Source organism: Dipodomys merriami, unplaced genomic scaffold (assembly GCF_024711535.1).
Source record: "Dipodomys merriami isolate MVZ:Mamm:240054 unplaced genomic scaffold, mDipMer1.0.p SCAF_11, whole genome shotgun sequence".
In the NCBI taxonomy this organism is placed as follows: Eukaryota; Metazoa; Chordata; class Mammalia; order Rodentia; family Heteromyidae; genus Dipodomys; species Dipodomys merriami.
This window is the reverse complement of record NW_027202382.1, coordinates 46,465,226-46,483,707: the sequence shown is the minus strand read 5'-3', so window position 1 is coordinate 46,483,707 and position 18,482 is coordinate 46,465,226. Positions and strand designations below refer to the sequence as shown.

The 18,482-nt window shown below is 54.9% G+C and overlaps 1 protein-coding gene across 3 annotated transcripts; it reads right to left on the bottom strand.

The window, feature by feature from the left end:
• Positions 1-1,754: 1,754 nt before the first annotated feature.
• Positions 1,755-17,256, bottom strand: Gtf3c5 (general transcription factor IIIC subunit 5). 3 transcript variants are annotated; one of them, XM_070014929.1, is made up of 12 exons: positions 16,856-17,256; positions 15,401-15,620; positions 13,609-13,807; positions 8,602-8,797; positions 7,700-7,804; positions 6,623-6,737; positions 5,938-6,012; positions 5,546-5,643; positions 4,529-4,611; positions 3,837-3,979; positions 2,920-3,042; positions 1,755-2,436 (listed from the first exon to the last, which is right to left on the bottom strand). In XM_070014929.1, the coding sequence occupies exons 1-12, from the start codon at positions 17,000-17,002 to the stop codon at positions 2,423-2,425; spliced, it is 1,518 nt and encodes a 505-aa protein (XP_069871030.1). In that variant the 5' UTR covers positions 17,003-17,256; the 3' UTR covers positions 1,755-2,422. The 3 variants fall into 3 exon arrangements, with proteins under 3 accessions (XP_069871030.1, XP_069871029.1, XP_069871031.1); XM_070014928.1 differs by having other exon boundaries at positions 2,853-3,042; positions 16,856-17,255; XM_070014930.1 differs by lacking the exon at positions 16,856-17,256 and adding an exon at positions 15,832-15,849 and having other exon boundaries at positions 2,853-3,042.
• Positions 17,257-18,482: the final 1,226 nt, after the last annotated feature.

The window sequence follows — 18,482 nt, the reverse complement described above, 5'->3', positions numbered from 1 at the left end:
ATGAGCTCCATCTCAAGAGGTTTGAGTTGGGTTGCAGGTGAGGTCAGCTCCCAGTGCTCAGGGTGTCCTGCCCCCTGCACAGTCCCCTTCAGGGACTGGGACAGCAGGTGACCAGGCATAGCCATAGCCCTCCCAGACCAACAGCCACCCTTTGGTCTTGGAGTCTGTGTCTCCAGCTCTGATCACTTCTGGCCCCTGGAGCTGTAGCCAGAGCTCTGAAAGGTCCCAGGGACCACGTCTTGGGTATATCTATCCATATGGCATCCAGCTGGCCCAGTGCGCAGGGATTCAGTCACAGTGGGTGGACAGAGGTTGCACAGGCAAGGGAGGGATGAGGAGAGGAGGGACGAGCAGGAAATGCACAACTAACTGGGACTTTTCCCATTGATTTGAATTCTAAGAACCAGTGCTAAAGGAAGTCATTCTGAATGGTGTGTGTGTATGTCGGGGGAGGGGGGGCATAGGGTTTTTGTTCAAGAATATTCTGTGCAGTGAGGAAGTACAGGGGAGAGCAGCGCCATGCAACACAAGGAAGCAAGTGGCCAAATACAGAATGAGGACGCTACAGAACAAGCAGCCGTGGTCTTACTCTGCTCTCACGGCTATTACAGAATAGCTCTACAGGTTTCACTTCGTGGTTCTAGAGGCCTAAGTGCATGGTGCCACGCACCCAGCTCCCAGGTGCCTACCTCATGGTAAAGGCAAGAGACTCGCCTGGAACAAGAGATTTGTCTGATTCTGGTTCCAAAAGTAAAATGGCATTTTTTTTTTTTTTTTGTGATAATCAGGGGACATGTGAATACTAAGAATTCCCTGGGTACTTTGTGAAGGATTGGGTCAGTCAGCTTTATGTGCTAATTTGGCTGAAACAACATTCTATGTGGTCAGACTTATTCTGGATGTTTCTGTGCAGGTGATTTTTGGATGATGTTGATATTGAAACCAGTAGACATAGATATAGCAGCTTATCCTCCATGCGGGTGGGCCTTACCTGATCAGTTGCCGGATGGCACGGAATTGATGCCCTGAGCAGGAAGGATGTGTCAGAACACTGCCGCTGGGCGGAAGCTCTCTCATGGGTCTCTAGCCTGCTCCACTAGCCAACTTCACACTGGCACCTCCACCCTGGGGGCTATTTGAAAAAGCTCTAGGTCTGCACACATACACACCTCATAGTATGCTTCCTTGGAGACTAGTGCTAGAGTCACAAGAGCGTTATGTAGTTCACATCAAGAAAAAGTTCTTATCCTAGCTACTCAGGAGGCTGAGATCTGAAGATCGGGACTCAAAGCCAGCCTAGGTAAAAAATTCCTGGGACACTCTTTATCTCCAATTAACCGCTAAAAAACCAGAAGTGGAGCTATGGCTCAAAGTGGTAGAGTGCTAACTAACCTTGAGCAAGAATTGCTCGGGGACAGCGCCCAGGCCCTGAGTTCAAGGCCCTCAACTGGGGGCAAAAAAAGAAAGAAAAAGTTCTTGTTTCAGATAAGGAAGTATGGATTTCCTTAAAACAATTCCAGCAAAATAAGCACAAATGTAGAACGAAACAAAATCCTGGGGTTAGGGATGAGGAACAAACTTTGTAAACTACTGAAGTCAGGTGATGGGTAAATGGGACCCATGGAATATCCAGCACACGTGTGTGTGTGTGTGTGTGTGTGTGTGTGTGTGAGTGTCAGGTGATGGGTAAATGGGACCCATGGAATATCCAGCACATGTGTGTGTGTGTGTGTTGGGGACACGAGGGAAATTCTTCATAATAAACCACCTTTATTTAAAAAGAGAAGAATTGCCATTCTTTTGGATTTGCGTAGACTTCAAGAAGCTCTTCTAGTCAGACCTAAGGCAGCATGGGCTGGCTGGGCTCGGGAGAGTAGGGCCTGGGAGGGGGCCCTGCCCCAGCAACTGCCTCAGATTTGTCCAGGGACCAGGAAGATGGGGTCAGCAGTGGGAGCGGCCACAGCTGAGACATCCTCAGAGCAAGGCCAACAGCTCGAGCAGGAGGTCTTACCAAGAAGGGGACTGGAAAGGAGGGGAGGGGAGTGCTTCTCCCCTGGCCTCTGGTGTGAGTGTTCTCTGCAGGACAGGGGACTGTAATTGGAGCACAGCTGGTTCCAAGCCGGGCTCCTCATTAGGCGTCCTGCCTTGAGAGGGGGCTTTCCAGGAATCTCATCAGCAGGCTGGGGCTGGCTTGAGGAATTTGGCTTTTGGAAACAGTATGACTTGAGCTGTCCTGTGGGCAGGGCAGGAAGCTTCCAGGGCGATCTTCCCAGAAGCAGGGCTGGCAGAGACCTCAGTCTCGGGCTCCTCCCAGCAAGCTGCGGGGCCATCAGTCTGTTTCCAGCGAATGCTGAAGAGACAGTTGTTGGAAATGGACTGGGCTGGCTTCCTCATCTCACCCAACTGGGGCAGGGCACAGGTACTACCAGCACAGACCTGGAGGAGTAAAGGAACAACGTGGTGTAAGGAAACCCCCATGGCAAGAGGAGCCTCCCCTGGGCCCACTCTACGCTGGGACCCACACTCTGTAGGAACACTGACTTGGTAGGATAGTTCCAGTTGGGGCTGGCTTTTGTCAAAGCTACTCCAAATGGATGGGATTTGGAGCTAAGGGCAGACTCCGTGACCACAGGGCTGGGCCCCATGAAGAGTGTCACTCCGGGGACAAGAGCCTGCTGAACCATGGCCCCTGCTGCTTGGTCCCCAGCACCAGCGCAGCCCTCCACATGTGGGCTGGGTGGGGGTGCGTGGAGCCAGGGACATCCGACCACCCCAGCAGAGGGCGACAGCACCAGGTGCCAGGGGAACCTGCTTGCCCCGGCTCCCTGGTTAGGACTGGACACCAGGCTCACCGCTCAGCCTGGGGCCCAGGGCTTTGTCACACGTAGTCCAGAATCTCTGTCTCCATCTCATTCTCACTTCCGTCCGAGGGCTTGAAATCTTCCTCCTCTTCCTCTTCCTCTTCCTCCTCCTCCTCCTCCCCAGATTCAAACATCAGCTGCTCTTTTGCATGGTCAGCCTTGTCTGGGCTGGAGAAGAGAGCTGGGCCAGGAGGAAACAAGGTCCCATGGGTCCCAGAGCAGGCTTCCTGGGTGGCCCACACAGGCTACTGGGCTCCCGGTGGCCAGTCTACCATGACAGGTCCTGGGCTCCGTGGCAAGTATGGCAGAGGGTGGGGGGGGGAGGGGAAGGGGGGGAGGAGGGGAGGAGAGGAAGGGGGAACTAATAGGTACCCCAGGGGATGCCAAGGCAGCCAGGTCTTCAGCTTTCTGAGAGAAGCCATGGGCAGCCTCAGGAAGCGATGGCCGGGCATGGTGGTTCACACCTCTAATCTCAGCACTTGGGAGACAGAGGCAAGAGGATCTATGGTATGAGGCCAGCCTGAGATTCATACTAGACAACATCCTAGATCCTGTCTCAAAAACCCCAAACCAAAAGGCTCTGGCCTGGCCAGATGCCACGCTGCCCTCTGGTCAAACCTGGGAAGGGCCTCCTACAAGGCCCCTTGCTTCCTGAGCCTCTCAGACCCTCAGCCCAGTAGTGCTTGCCCCACTTCCTGGCTGGCCAGGGCCTGGGGAATGCAGAGTGATAGGCCACAGCGCCTGCTTCCCCCGCCCCCGCCCCCTCTCCACACCGTGGCCAGCTCCCCTAGTGGAAGCCTCAGGCTGCAGCTGCTCCCCTCTGCCCTCATCCTCCCCTACCCCCAGGGCCAAGTGCAGCAAGCGCTGCCCAGGAAGCCTCTGCGAGCCCCGGTGTGTTAGGTCTGGCTCCTGCAGAGGCGGGCATCTCTGGGCACAGGTCCGCCCCCCCCCCCCCCGCGCCGCAGCGGCTCTCACCAGGCCTCTTGGAGCGGATGGTCTGGCGGATCATGAGGGACATGGTGTCCCTCAGCTCGTCGGTGGTCTTGGGGAGGCACCACCCGTCCCGCTCTGTGCACGTGCTCTCCTCCCCGTCGTTGCGGTGGATGATCTTCTGCAACCTGCAGGCAGGAGAGGCTGTGTGTTTCCCCTCCCACCCCACAAGGCGGGTCTCCACGAGGGGGATGGGGGGAGGGCCAGGCTCCGGAGTCCTGGGGTGGGCTCCGCTCAGAGGCCATGCTGCCTGCAGCAGAGGCAGCTGTGCTGAGAAACACAGTCAGAGAGCGATCTCTGGGGTGGGCATGGCCCCAGCCGCGGCGCAGTCCCTGACCTGTGTGGTCTCTGGACCCCCCAGTCTTGCACACAATGCTGGGTGTGGCCCGCGCACATCTGCCTGGCAAGTGCGTGGCTTTCCCCAGATTCCACACTCTGCCCCTCACTCAGGCCGGTGCCCCACCCCCGCCGTTTCAAATGTCATTGAGAACAAGCAAGTAGGCCAAGGTTCTGGGGCACGAGGCAGTGGTGGAGGCCACAGGCTTCACAGCAAGATCATCGGCGGTGGCAAAGCCAGTATGAAGCCGAGGGGCTGCAGGAAACTCTGTTCCTGTGCTATTTCCACGCACCGCCCAGCCCCATAGCCCCTCCACAGGCAGGGCCCCTCAAGTACGTACCCCTCCACGTTCAAGTCGCATAACTGGTAGAACATCTGGCGATAGGGGGGCAAGGCTCCCTCCCGGAAGACATAGACCGAGTCCTGGGGAAGGGGGAGCGGGACGGTGAACAAAGCCCGGCCCAGCAGAGTTGGAGATGCCCACACCGCAGGCTTCCTGGGGTCTCCATGGGGCTGGCTGGCCACCAAGACCAGGGTGGGCAGTAAGGCAGAGGCTGGGCAGCAGATGTGAGACAGCGGCCATGGGAGGGCACACGTGGCAGCCAAGCCCTCGGGAGCTGCCTCCTTAGTCCTGGCCTGCTGCTACTAATGACCAGCCTAGGCCCCTGCGTGCGGCAGGGAGGAAGGCAGAGGACTGCTCAGGGTGGGCAGCTCAGGGACAGGTACAGTCCCTGGGGTGACAGTTACCCCCTCACTAGGAAGAGAGCTGGAGTCTGGGAGACCTGGGTAGGTTTCCTGGCGAGTCCAGGGCACGGATGGCGCTGAAGACAAGTGTGTTAGGGGAGGGTCGCATCCTTACAGCTCATTCCTGCGATGCCCACAGGTCCCCGCGGGGCCTCCAGGCTGGGGGTCGTACCCCTGGGCCTCTCCCAGAACTATAGCTTGGACAGAGAACCAGCATGAGCGGTTCTCGAATGTGCTAATTAACTCCTGTTGGGTAAAGGTAGTGGGAAGGCCCCAGTCTGTGCCCACACCCGCACCAGCCCACAGCTGGGCCCCAGATGGTCTGGTTTAGCTCTGTGCTCCGGCATGTGCCCCATTCCCCCCATACATCAGCGGCTACAGGCGTCAGGGCCCAGCTCTGGAGACTTGTCACCACCTTTATACCCAGATGCCCTTAATTCCTCATGGCCCCAGGTGGTTAGGTTCTTCCTCTTTGTAGAGGGTCCCAGGGTGGGAGTAGTGGAAAGACACCGGGTGGACAGAGCTGTCTCAAAGCCCGCCCCCACGTCCACAGAGGGGGCACCTCACCCCCACTCAGCCACACCCGCCCCCAGCCCCGGCTCGAGGCACCCACCTTGAGCTTATACTTGTTGGAGGTCTGTTTCCGTGGGCCAGACACCCCCGACGGGCCCAGGCCCTGCTTCAGGTCGTGCATGGTGACAAGCTGGCTGGCTGCATGGGAGCAAAGCAGAAGTGGCACCCGCCTGCCCCCCGGCCCCCCGCCTGCCCCCCGGCCCCCCGCCTGCCCCCCGGCCCCCCGCCTGCCCCCCGGCCCCCCGCCTGCCCCCCGGCCCCCCGCCTGCCCCCCGGCCCCCCGCCTGCCCCCCGGCCCCCCGCCTGCCCCCCGGCCCCCCGCCTGCCCCCCGGCCCCCTGCCTGCTGTGCTGCCAGGGGCAGTGGTGACCCCAGGCAGTGCCTCCCATCTTGCTGCCCCGGCCCACGTCCCTGGTAGTGGCCTGCCACTTACGCGTCTTCTTGACTGTGATGGGCAGGCTGTAGTTGTAGGTGCTGCGCTTTGCCTTGACAGGCATCTCGCTGCCGCCTGCAGTCAAGGGAGAACGTGCTAGAGGTGGCTGGCAGCCAGGAAGTTACCCTAAGGCAGGGTGGGGGATGGCTGGCTTTTGAGCCATGTAAGGTTGGTATAGACAGGAAAGTCATGTATGCTTCTCGTATGTCCCTCATTGGCTTCCCTAGGCCTCCTGCCTGTGTTGATAATTAAACACACTCCGTGAATAACGTTATTGTCAGAAAGAAGGTTCCTTCCTCTTGCCTTAAGGCAAGACAAGGTTCCTGGTCCATCTCCTGGAAGAGGACCCCAGCTGCTGCCGCTGGGGAAAGGGCATTTCCCGCAGGGGCTGGCAAGAGGCTCCGTGTGGCCTCACAGAGGTCCTGGCTTAGCACTCCAGGTTTAGCCGGTCCAGGGCCCCAGGCCCCAGGCCCTGACTGTGGCTCAGAAACTGGAGGTGACTGTGCTGCTGAGCCAGGCCTAGGTCTCCATTTCCTCACTACTGTGTCCCTCTTCTCACAGGGAGAGGGAGACACTCTTCCTCTCTGTATGAACAGAGAGCTAGAGATGGGATGGGACAGAGAGAGAGAGAGAGAGAGAGAGAGAGAGAGAGAGAGAGAGAGAGAGAGAAGTGTCTTGTTTTTACCATATTTCATTCCACAGCGGATTCGGAAGTCAAGGACTTGGTAAATCTTGGCCTCGGAGTGTGTCCGGGGGTCATAGCCAAACCGGATCCACAGACTTCTCCAGGGGCCTGTTATCTGGGGACAGGAGAGGTACAAGTGTTGAGACCTGGCTCGGGTTTCCTGTGTGTGCAGGGGCTGACCTCTGCACAGAGGCAGCAAAGCCCCTGAGAGCTGGGAACACAGCTCTCAATTCCCACAGGGGGGCTTGGCCACCTTGGAAAAGCCAGCTGGCCTTTCAAATCAAAGCCTTGCTGTCATGAGAGGGAAGTGGAGATGAGGAGCCTGTCCCAAGGCCCCGGGCACATGGGGACTCTTGGGATGCTGCCTGTCCCAGGAAAGCATTTTTTTTTTGGGGGTCCGGTTGTGAGGCCTGAACTCTGGGCCTGGGCGCTGTCCCTCAACTCTTCAGCTCAAGGCTAGCCCTCTACCACTTGAGCCACAGCGCCACTTCCGGCTTTTTTCTTTTTGCTTATGTGGTGCTGAGGAATCAAACCCAGGGCCTCTGGCATGCAAGGCAAGCGCTCTACCAAAAAAGCCCTTAGCGGACAGAAGACGAAATGCTTTCCAGAGTCCAACCGGACATCACGTTCACTGTTCTGCAGACTCCCCATGCAGAGTATTAGGACCCTTTCCTCCCCTAACGACTGCCGTCTCCACCCTCCAGCCTGAAGCGCAGGTGGACATGCCCCACTGAGGCACGAAGAACTAGAGTGTGAGGTGCTGTCACTGGAGGCCTGGGCTCTGTAGCACACAGCTGGGCCTCTGGTGGTTCTGCCACGTGTTGCTCACTGCAGGGAGGAAGGACGGAGGGGCCGTACTGCCCAGTGCTGTCCAAGATCACCACCTCAGGCCATTCTGCACCACACAATTCCCCTGAGTGACCCTCCATCGTCAGGAGCGGGTGCACTGCGGCTGTGGGAAGCTGGGCAGTTCCAGCTGGCTCTTCAAGCCCTCTCAGGGCTAACCTGTGGTGTCCTTCAGGGAGGGAGGGCCACACAGGTGGCACCGAGGTTGGCATGCTACGGCCAGCCACTCACCATGTAATAGGCCATGAAGGGAAGCAGGATCTTGAGCTTGTCAGGGTGGACGCTGATGTTGGCCTTGACAGCATTGCGTGACCAGATGGGACGGATGTCGAACAGCTGGGCAAAGTCAAGGGCAGAGGCTGAGATGGGCACCAGCAGCAACCTCCCCCCTCCCCCATGCCTTCCCAGCATGTCCGGTGTCCCACGGACCGTTTTAGACAGGAAGTGGTGGAGGCAGGCGCTCAATAAGTAGGCCCGGCCTCTGGAACGTACCGCACTTCCCTGCCCCCTGCCGTGCAGAGGTATGGATTGTGCCTTTCATGTGCCAAGTGAAAGTGGGGGAGGGGGGGACGCGGGAGGTCCTGAGGTGACCACAAAGGTCATGGACATGCAAAGGCTGCTGGAGCCCAGCTCCACATTTAGGTCACTGTCCAACAATGTCCCCATTTTTCTGCTACCCCAAAGAGACCAACAAAGAACTGAAGTATTTTCTTTTTTTTTTTTGTCCAGTCGTGGGGCCTGAACTCTGGGCCTGGGTGCTGTCCCTCAGCTCTTCAGCTCAAGGCTAGCGCTCTACCACTTGAGCCACAGCACCACTTCTGGCTTTTTTTCTTTTTGCTTATGTGGTGCTGAGGAATTGAACCCAGGGCCTCATGCATGCAAGGCAAGCGCTCTACCACTGAGCCACCTTCCCAGCCCCGAACTGAAGTATTTTCAACGTTAAGAATGCCTAGGTGATACTAACATGGTGCTAGTGGCATCTGGAGGTGGAAAATTCCACATCCTAATGAAGTAGGCTTAACAAAGCCAGCACGACCAACCCCACAGCAAGCTGGGAAGGAAGCAGCTGCGTAAACACTTGGTCAAGGCAAAGCAACATGGCCCAGCCCGGCTAGACAGGATGGGAGCCTCACCTTCCTCAGTTCCTCCTCTACCTTCTGGTCTATGGGGTTGGTGCAGGCCCTCCTCCACGTCTGCACCGCGGCTTCCAGAGGCTGCACAGGGACCTCAGCATCCTCAAAGTTGACAAAGATGGCATTGTGGGGGCGCCGGGCCCTACTCAGGCCGATCAGGTTCTCCCCTGTGATGGTGGGGTTGTTGTAGCCTTCCCTGGGGGCACAGAGAGATGCTGGGAGCAGGAGTGCGAGGACCACCTGCAGAACAGGCCGGGCCCATGCGCAGGGAGGCCAGCCGTGTGCCTTTGTCCTGGAGACCCGGTGAGGCCATGACCTCAGGGCTGCCTGGTGAAGGACCCCAGCTCTCAGGATGCCCACTGAGGACAAAGAGGGGCCTGCCACAGCCAACAGTGGCCTAGAGAAACTCTGGGCAAGGCCCAAGGTCCCAGAGACCACAGTGAGGGAAAGCGCGCCTCGAGCTAGTGGCCTTCCAACTGTAATAGCATCGAGCCAAAGCTGAACACAGCCTAAATATCCACTGGCTGGAAAGAGTGACATCAGTTTGGGCTGTGCATGCAGGGTCAAGCTATGCCTACTGACGCTGATTTTTATGACTCATTTATTTAACTGTCAGAGCAATCCTTCAAGAAAGGATTGTCTGAGGAAGTAACTAAAGCCATGGGAATCAGAAAACTTGCCCCAAAAGCATGTGACAAAGGACTGCCAGGGGACTCAAACCAAAGGAATCTGGCCACAACCAGACCTTAGTCACCTGGCCTGCACCTAGAAGAACATGGTTGTGGTGGCTCAGAAGCAGCTTGACAACCAGGACCACTGAACCAATGGTATCATCAAAGCTGAGAGATGAATATGCAGTGTAAGAGTGATGCCACAGGAGCTGCAGGCTGGGAGGTGATGAGTCGTGGAGGTTTGCCCACTGGAGCCTGGGACCACTCGCGTGGGGATGTGGATAAAGGACTAGGATGCACGCCTCACATGTGAATCCCTATACCTTTACCTTCATTTGCTGTGAACACAGAACTGCTCAGAAAAACTAAAAGTTTTAAAACACGCATGTTCACACATCAAGAATTCTAGCCAGGCACTGATGGTTTACACATCTGTAATCCTAGCTACTCAGTAGGCTGAGATCTGAGGATTGCAGCTCAAAGCCAGCGCAGGCAGACAAATCTAAGAGATTCCTGTCTCCAACTAACCAGCAAAAAACCGTAAGTGGAGGTGTGGTTCAAGTGATAGAGTGCCAGCCTTGAGCAAAAAAGCCAGTGCAAGGCGCTGAGTTCGAGCCCTAGTATTGACACACACACACACACAAATTCTAGAACTCCATGTATGTGTTAGCACAGATCACATGGGGGGGGGGGTTCCTGAAAAACTTGCAGTGGTCACCTCTTTAGAGGTATACATAAAAAACCTAGAGCTCCTGTTTCCTCCACAGCCACTCTACCCAAGACAACATTTCCAACATATTACACCATGTCCTGGACACCATGCAATTTCATTCAGGTGATTTTTACCTTTTAAATTTGCCACCATTATCACCTACCCTCAGCCTCCTGAGTATCTGGGATTATTGGAGGCACAAGCCAGCTGCCTGGCTGTATTCTGCAGTGTTTTTCTATATGAGTTCACCCCATCTGCACATTTACAAGGGAAAGCAGGTGACTTGCACATGGGAGATGGAAGTGGAAACCATGGGAGGGGGGTCTGTGCTTTTCTTCCCTGACAGACACAACCGCCTCCTGACTTCTAACCTTCCCCCTAAAGACCCAGACACCGCCAGGAAGCCAAGGAGGCCTTTCTGTAGGAGGGACAGCTACTGTGCTGGTCACTCTGGGGAAAGGACTTCATGGCTGCTTCTACTGACCCCAGTTGGGGTCTGTGTGTCACTATGTCCAATGCTCACAGAGGGTCCCTGAAGAACAGAGGGCTCAATGTCCTGCCAGCCTCCCCAGTTCCCCTAGTCTGTGGTACAACCTCCCCAGACCCAGAAAGGGACCTATGAGGTGTAGGTCAGCCTGTTCCCCATGAAGGCCAGCAGTGCCCAAGAACCAACAGAGGCCCTGGGAAAAAAGACAGGTTTTTTCCATGCACCAGAAATGGATAAACACACAAGGAGGGGACGGGGCCTGAGGCCCCGGGGCGGCTGGCCCTCCTCTCTGGCTCACCCCAGGCTTGGAAACTGCTCCTGCTGACCCCACAAAGCAGAGCAGGAGCTCGTTTGCTGCCAGTTATCACCAGGATACAGAGCAGAGCATGCGCCTGCCTTCTATCTATGTATTTGTTTCTGACTATAAATTCTTTGTGGAGGGAAAACCCAAAACATTTTAGAAATACTCCCCCTCCCCCCCAGAGGTGTTGAAACTTCCTTCTTGTTTTTGTATTATTTGCTTTTCCCTAAGAGCACAATTGACCCACTGGATTAGGAAAATAACTGGGGAGGGACCAGGGTATATGACAGACTGAACAGACCTGAGGGACATCAACCAAAGGCAAAGCATGGGACGTCCTTGCCTGGCTCAGAGTGAGCTCGTTTCTGGAGTGCTGTGCTGCGCTCCCTTGGCAGGAGTTTACAGACTGTTTTTCGGGTGGCTTTGTTGCAGGGTGAAGGGTGAAGACAGGGATGCCACTGCATACTGGTGAGGAGCACATGGGCATTTACTTCCATTCAACTCTCAACCTACCTAAATTGGTGTATTTTTTATTTATATATTTGTTTATTTTGAGACAGTCTAGCCGGCCCTGAACTTGGAGGGTCAAGTGATCCTCCTGCTTCAGCCTGGGATGTGAGGCGAATGCTACCACACCCCATTCACAGTATTTCCTAAGAGCAGGTAACAGTGCACCGCTGAGGATGAGACCCAAGAATACCACCATTATGGTCTGTATGGACTCCTCATGCTTCCGGAGCCTGAGCTAAGCCTCAGGTATAAATGTTGCTACCTGCCTCGTGCCCAAGGGCCCCTCAGCCCGCCCTCCTGGTATCTCCTTTAAGACACCCACTCATTAGCCTGCATCTGGTTCAGCTCCCTGGCCCCAAGCCCAGAACACAGCCTCACTGCCAGGTGGTCTGCAGACTCCAGGCTTCAAGAGTACTCGGGGCCACAGCATGTATGGGGGTCATGGAAAAGTTTTCATGAAGAAAAGGAAAGCACCCACCCCACTGTACCTCAATCATCCAGGCTCTCCTTCTGACTGCTGAGGTTTCTACTAGCACTGCATAATCTATGTATTTGTTATTTACTATTACTCAATATAGACACTTACATTATTATTATTTTATATATACATATTATTACCTTTACATATATACTTACAGTAGTGCTGGCCCTAGGACTTGAGCTCAGAGCCTAGGCACTGTTCTTGAGCTTTTTTCTCAAGGCTAGCACTCTACCACCTGAGCCACAGCTCTACTTCCAGTTTTGTTTTGGGTTTTTGGTGCCCAATTTCTGTCCCTAGTTGGCCTTAAACTGAGATTCTCAAATCTGAGCCTCTTAAGTAGCTAGGATTACAGGCGTGAGCCACCAGTGCCTGGCACAGCACATTCTATTTTTATACCTCAGAATCCATTCTAGCACCTGCCTGTTTCAGTGAGGTCCCTGGACATGCACCCCATCTGCTGAAAGCTGCTCAAAACCGGCTAAGGCAGAAACCCCTAGGGAACGGGAACACCACCACCACCACCACCACCACCACCACCACCACTACCACCACCACCACCACCACCACCACCACCACCACCTCCTACATGCCATTTTTCAAACTGCCAAGTTTCCTTTGAGTTATTTAACCTTATTTCCAAAGGCTTCTGTCTCTAGGCCCACCAATACGGGCAGAAAGCCCTTCTCAAGTCAGGCTTTCTTCTGGCACCACAGTTGCAGCAGAGAACAAAACAGGCCAAATTTCTGCCTTTGGGAACCTTACAATGGGAAATGTGTTTAAATGCTGTCTTTGTGTGTGCAATTTTTTTTTTTTAAAAGAAGGCACACGAGAGTAAGGGCAGCATAGCAGTAAGGACTGAAGGCCCGAGGAGTGGGGGAGACTGGGGTTTGACGCTTCTCATGTAGCCTGGGGACCCCAAGTAGTCTTGGTTCCTCGTTTGTAAAAGGGGGAGAACCACAAGGAGGCTGGACAAAGCGCAAACTCAGCATTCCCACAGAGCTGGTGAGCCAGGAAATTTCCACACTCATTTTCTTGTCCATACTATTCAACCCTGGCTTTTCCACATAAGAAATCTCACTCGCTTACATCAATGTTTGGCTGGTCTTCAGGAGAAAGCCAACATCTGACAATGCCCAGGCTTGCCTTTTTGGCCACCCACAGGACTAATTATAACAACATTGTCTAAATGAAAAGCTTGTTTCCTGTGACTAGCATGAGGCTTGACTAGGGATCTGCACGTGGTGAGCTATGCATTCAGTCCATCTAGCTTTTCATAGCCCTCTGTGCAAGAAAGGTACCCGATGATTCGAGGTGATGGGTGCCTGTCCCCAGAAGCCCGGTCTAGGGACGACAGACTGTAGCTGAGTTCACAGTGATCAAGACCCAAGGAGAGGCTCAGCAAGACTGGGGGATGGCTCTGGAGATGAGTGGGGACAGGTCAGTTCAACCTCTGGTCATAGAAGTGTGGTGAAGGGAGAAGCAGAGGGCAGATTACAACGATGGCCATGGAATCTCTGCCGGAGCCTGGAATGGCCAGGTCATGAGACAGGTGGAGATGGAAAGATCACATTGCTGGTGAGCACAGGCCCAGAGAGTAGCTGATAAGCAACAAAGCAGACACTGAGCAAACAAGACCATTTCTTAGCAGGACTTCCAAGTTCTGTGTGCCCAAGGGTCCTGGGGTCAAAGGCAATCTGGTGATTACCAGGCCATCTCTTATGAAGGGCTCATTCTGTACTGAGGACATGTGCTTTTGAGATTCAAGCCCAGGACCCCAGTTGAACAGTGCTGTCGCCCCATTTCGAGATGGGGAAGCTGAGACCTCCGACTGGGAGGTGTCCTTACCGATGCTGTGTCTCCGGGCGGTAGTAGTAGTCCACAGGGGTGTCAAGCCGGGAGAAGATGGGCGGGGGGATATAGAGCGGCACGTCCCGCTGGAAGAAGGCCTGCTTCTCGGGCTTGAGCAGGAGCAGCTTGTCATACATTGACACATGCTTGTCACCCTCTTCCGTGTGCACAGCCAAGTACTGGAAGTCAGACATTCCTGGAAAGAGAGGCAGACAGATGGCACCACCACAAGGACACCTGCTCAGGAACAGGCAGCTGCCGTGCCAGCACCTGGCCTCTCAGGGAAGCACTAAGCCAGCTGTGCATTGATGGGCGTGGAGACGAAATCAGCACCTCCAACTCTGGAGCAAACTAGCTGGGTGCCCTCCAGGATGCTTTTGAAAAAATGCCTGAGGGAGGGGGTGGGTGAGGAGAAGCAGGGGTGTGACAGGACAGCGAGGATGAAGTCCAAGGCAGCCTGCGTATAGCACCACCTGGGGCCTGGCCACACACAGCTTGAGATGGACCACGCTCCAGGGCCACAGGGAGCTACCATATGTAATATGTGAGGGCTCAGTTCCAGAACGGACAGCCCTCGCTGGTAAGTGCACCATTGACCAGGGTGACGGGCACAGTTGACCAGCCAAGGGTAGGGCCAGTTTTCATCACTCGCCCTTTCCCCCCGTCTCTCCGGTTTTCTTTTCCATTCTCAGTTCTTAGTCTCTTCCAATTCTGTCTTAAAACAGGAACTGTAACTATGGGCATGTCTAAGTCTAGTTGGTAATGTATAAAGGCCTCCCCTGGGCCTGGGCCTGTCCCTGGCACAACATTGTCTCAAGGGCCTGCTCAGGGACTGCCATAAGATAAGCTACCTCCCCAAAGAAACATGAGGCTCAGGCAGGCCACATTTCAAAGTCCATACTGTTTTCCACCCTGCCTCTCGGCCCAGACCTTCCTGTCTCCTCCCTGACATGCCCTGTAAGTAGCAAACCTGACTGTAAACCAACACCAAAGAAGGCAGGCAGTTCAGAGGAGCATGAGGGGAGTGGGGCTGAGTCAGCTAGCAAGGCTCAAGAAGAGGCTTAGTTTCCAGTTAACACTGAAGAGAAAGCCGGGTGCCGGTGGCTCAGGCCTGTAATCCTAGCTACTCAGGAGGCTGAGATCTCAGGATCACAGTTCAAAGTCAGCCAGGGTAGAAAAGTCCCTGAGACTGTTATTTCTAATTAACCACCAGAAAACCAGAAGTGGCATTATGGCTCACGTGGCAGAGCACTTGCCTTGAGCTGAAGAGCTGAGGACAGAACCTAGGCCCAGAGTTCAAGCCCCCCGACTGACCAAAAAAAAAAAAAAAAAAAGACTGAAGAGAAGCTGGGCATGGCTGTGCACTTCTCTAATCCTGGTGACTCCAGCCACCAATGAATGGGAGGGTCACTTAAGCCTAGAAGTTCAGACTAGCCTGAACTACACAGCCAGACCCTTCTCAAAACAAAACAAAAACAGCAAAACAACCCAAAAAGATAAGGAGGGTTCTAAAACCTAGGGGAAACCAAATGCCCAACAATTTGATCTGGCTGCACACAATGGCTTTGCTGTCTCACGAACTCTGGATTTTGGCTTCTCTTAAGGAAGCAGAAGGTTATGCATCAGGGCACACACAGGATGCGTGCTTCCAGGATGGGGCTTCTGCTCTGTGGTCCCTATAGCCCTGATCTGGGCACATCCTAGCTACTTTCCTGGTACAGAGGACCCAGTGTGTGCATCTACAGCAGGCCTTAAAATAACCCTACACCACACTAGGTTTCTCAGATACCCTGAAATTTGTAAATGGTGGAGACGATGCCAAGGATCTCCATGTTGAATGAGGCCTCGGGGCAGGCTTCAGCCCCCTGCTCCCCTCTGCGCCGCCTTGTCCTTTTCCTGATCCGAAGCAGCAAGCTGCTGGTACTGAAGCGGTTGGCACACACTGGGTGGCAGTATGGGTCCTTGGGCCGGAAGTACAGCTCCAGTCTCTTGGTGGGGTCTGTGTAGATCTGCAGAATGACCACAGGAGACAGAAGAGCACTGAGCAGCTAACATCCAACAGGGTGGGGCTCCTCCCTCCACAAAACCCTTTTGTAGCCAAAGAAGGGCCAGGAGGTCATGTTCCATTCTGAGGTTTTCCTTTTGTGCCTATCTGGGGGCTTGAACTCAGGGGGGGCCTCTCTCGCTTGGTTTTTGACTCAAGGTTGGCACTCTACTTACCATTTGAGCCAGATCACCATTTCCAGTGTTCTACTGATTAACTGTGGAGATAAGAGTCTCATGGACTTTTCCTGTGTGGTCTGGCTTGGAACTGTTGATCTCAACTTCCTGAGCTAGGATTACAGACATGAGCCACCAGCATCCAGCTATTCTGAGTTCTTTATTGACCCCCCAGAGACTCACTTTTTAAATCCAGTCTCTCCATGTTTATTCTCATAAAATGAGGACAAAATCCTGACAAATGAAGACAAATAGTCTCCTTCAGAGTTCTATCCATGAAGTAAAATACTGTTAGTATTCACAACCTCATGAATGTGACTGACGCATCTATATTAGGAGTGGACAGGAAGTAACATTTATTAAGTCTATATGAATGTTTTCCCTTGAGAGCAGTTATCTTACAAAAACTAAGTGTAGCAGGTATATTAGATGCTTAAGAAAGGTGATTAAAAATTAAAATTGCGCCTGGGCGCTGGTGGCTCACACCTGTAATCCTAGCTACTCAGGAGGCTGGGATCTGAGGCTCGAGGTTCAAAGCCAGCCCGGGCAGGAAAGTCCATGAGACTCATCTCCAATTAACCAGCAGAAAACAGGAAGTGGCGCCGTGGTTCAAGTGGTTGAGCGCTCACCTTGAGCTGAAGGACAGCGCCCAGAGTTCAAGGCCCATGACCGACAAAAACAAAACCAAGCAAAACAAAACACAAAAACCACTGAAGTGTGTAGCCACCTTTAACCCTGAGGGACGATGCGGCACCCTCGGCTCACATCTGGAGAGCCGCTGCGGGCCCCCCCTCCCTCCCCCCGCCCCGTCCACCCCCGACCCTTCCCACTCAATCCCGCCACCCCCCCAATCCCCCCACCAGCGCCGTCGGATCCCATTCCAGTGAAAGCAAAGCCCCGCCCACGGCCCGCCCACCCCGTTACCAAGGCAACCAAGGCTCTCTGGAGACCACGCCCCCGTCAGATAGCCACGCCCCCTGCTCGAGGCCCCTCCCCGCCGCCCCGCAAACGCCCCGCTCCTTACCCGGGAGACGCTCTCCTCACCGCCCAGCGTGCGTAGCATCTTCCCCACGTCGCGCACCGCGCCCGGGTACTCCACGCACACCAGCCGTCGCTCCCGCTGCAGCTCCACCGGCACCGCGGCCCGCGGCGCTGCGTCGTTCGCCGCCATCCCTACCAGCTTGGCGGGGCCCGCCACAGTCCGTCCCTCAGAGCACTCCCGGAGGCCTCGCCTCAAAGGTTCCGCGAGGGAATCGTTCCGGACCCCCTCCCCGTCCGCCCTAAATCCCTGGGCTAGGCTAGACTCGAAGCCTCCGGGGACCAGGCGCCCGAGGAGGCCGCACGGCCTCGAGGTAAACGACACCGTGTTCTCGACTTTTCGTTTAAAATGAAGAGGGCTGGACAAAGGCGTGGGACCAGGCTTCTCTTTTCCACCCAGCGAGACTCTAGCCAATGAGGAGCTCGGAGGAGGCCAGGTTCCTAGGTAGCAGCCAATACGAAGACAGGGGTTGGGGACCCTGCTAGCTTCCGGTGGTTTCGCCCAATGAGAGTTTGAGAGCGGGACAGAGTCCGACTTCCGGCCCGCCTCCTAGCTGGCGGAAGGGCTTAACGGTGAATTGGTGTCGGGTGTCTGGGGTCAGGTCTGCGGGGCTCCGGCCTCCGGAGCAGGCTTCTGAGCTGCAGTTTGGGAGTTCGTGTGTGGAAATTGCCGGAGCAAGGGATTTGTTCGCCACATGCCACACACACCCCCAACAGAAGACCCCAGAGGGTCACGCGCCGGAGTGGGACTGGGGGCAGGCGTCCTGGGCCTTGTGTTACACGGGCCTGTGTTAATCGCTGCTGCGGTCCGCGGGCTTGAAGGGTTTTATACTGGGAGACTGTTACCGTTTTATGTTTTTGTGTATGGAAAATGGACCTGAGAGGCGAGAGTGCATTCAAATGAACCGATTGAAATCCAGACAAGAAGGGACTGGATTTGAGGGTGTTAGGAGTTGAAAACCAGTAAGACAAGTGACCCCTTGGATATGGGCACCCGAGCAGTTGAAGGCCCAGAATAAATGGCTGCAAGCTACTGAATGCACCTTATAAAGAAAAGCCTTGGGGGTGCTGGGAAGGTGGCTCGGTGGTAGACAGCTTGCCTAGCATGCGTGAGGCCCTGAGTCGATTCCTCAGCACCACATACGCAGAAATAGCCAGAAGTGGCTCTGTGGCTCAAGTGGTAGAGTACTAACCTTGGGTAAAAGAAGCTCAGGGACAGTGTTCCAGCCCTGAGTTCAAGCCCCAGGACTGGAAAAGACAGCAAAGAAAAAGTCTTGGTAGTCCCTGACCTGCCCAGCAGGGACAAGGGATTGGTGTCAAAAGGCCAAAATCTTCCACACCCAGGGATAAAATTTCTTTGCAAATGTCCTTTTGTTATTTTCTACTGCCCAAGAAATCTGATGATTTAATTTTTTCAAAAAGTGTCGGAGCCGGGCGCTGGTGGCTCACGCCTGTAATCCTAGCTACTCAGGAGGCTGAGATCTGAGGATCGCGGTTCAAAGCCAGCCCGGGCAGGAGAAACCGTGAGACTCCTATCTCCAATAAACCACCAGAAAAAAACCAGAAGTGGCACTGTAGCTCAAGTGGTAGAGCGCTCGCCTTGAGCTGAAGAG

Bases quoted from the DNA above. Each gene is read 5' to 3' on its own strand.
- Gtf3c5 (XM_070014928.1), bottom strand. From the start codon at position 17,002: ATGGCGGCGAACGACGCAGCGCCGCGGGCCGCGGTGCCGGTGGAGCTG. The intron at 8,798-13,608 runs GTAAGGACACCT...CTGTGCCCCCAG, and splicing joins CGCCCGGAGACACAGCATCG to GGAAGGCTACAACAACCCCA. The intron at 6,738-7,699 runs GTGAGTGGCTGG...TCCTGTCCCCAG, and splicing joins CCTTCATGGCCTATTACATG to ATAACAGGCCCCTGGAGAAG.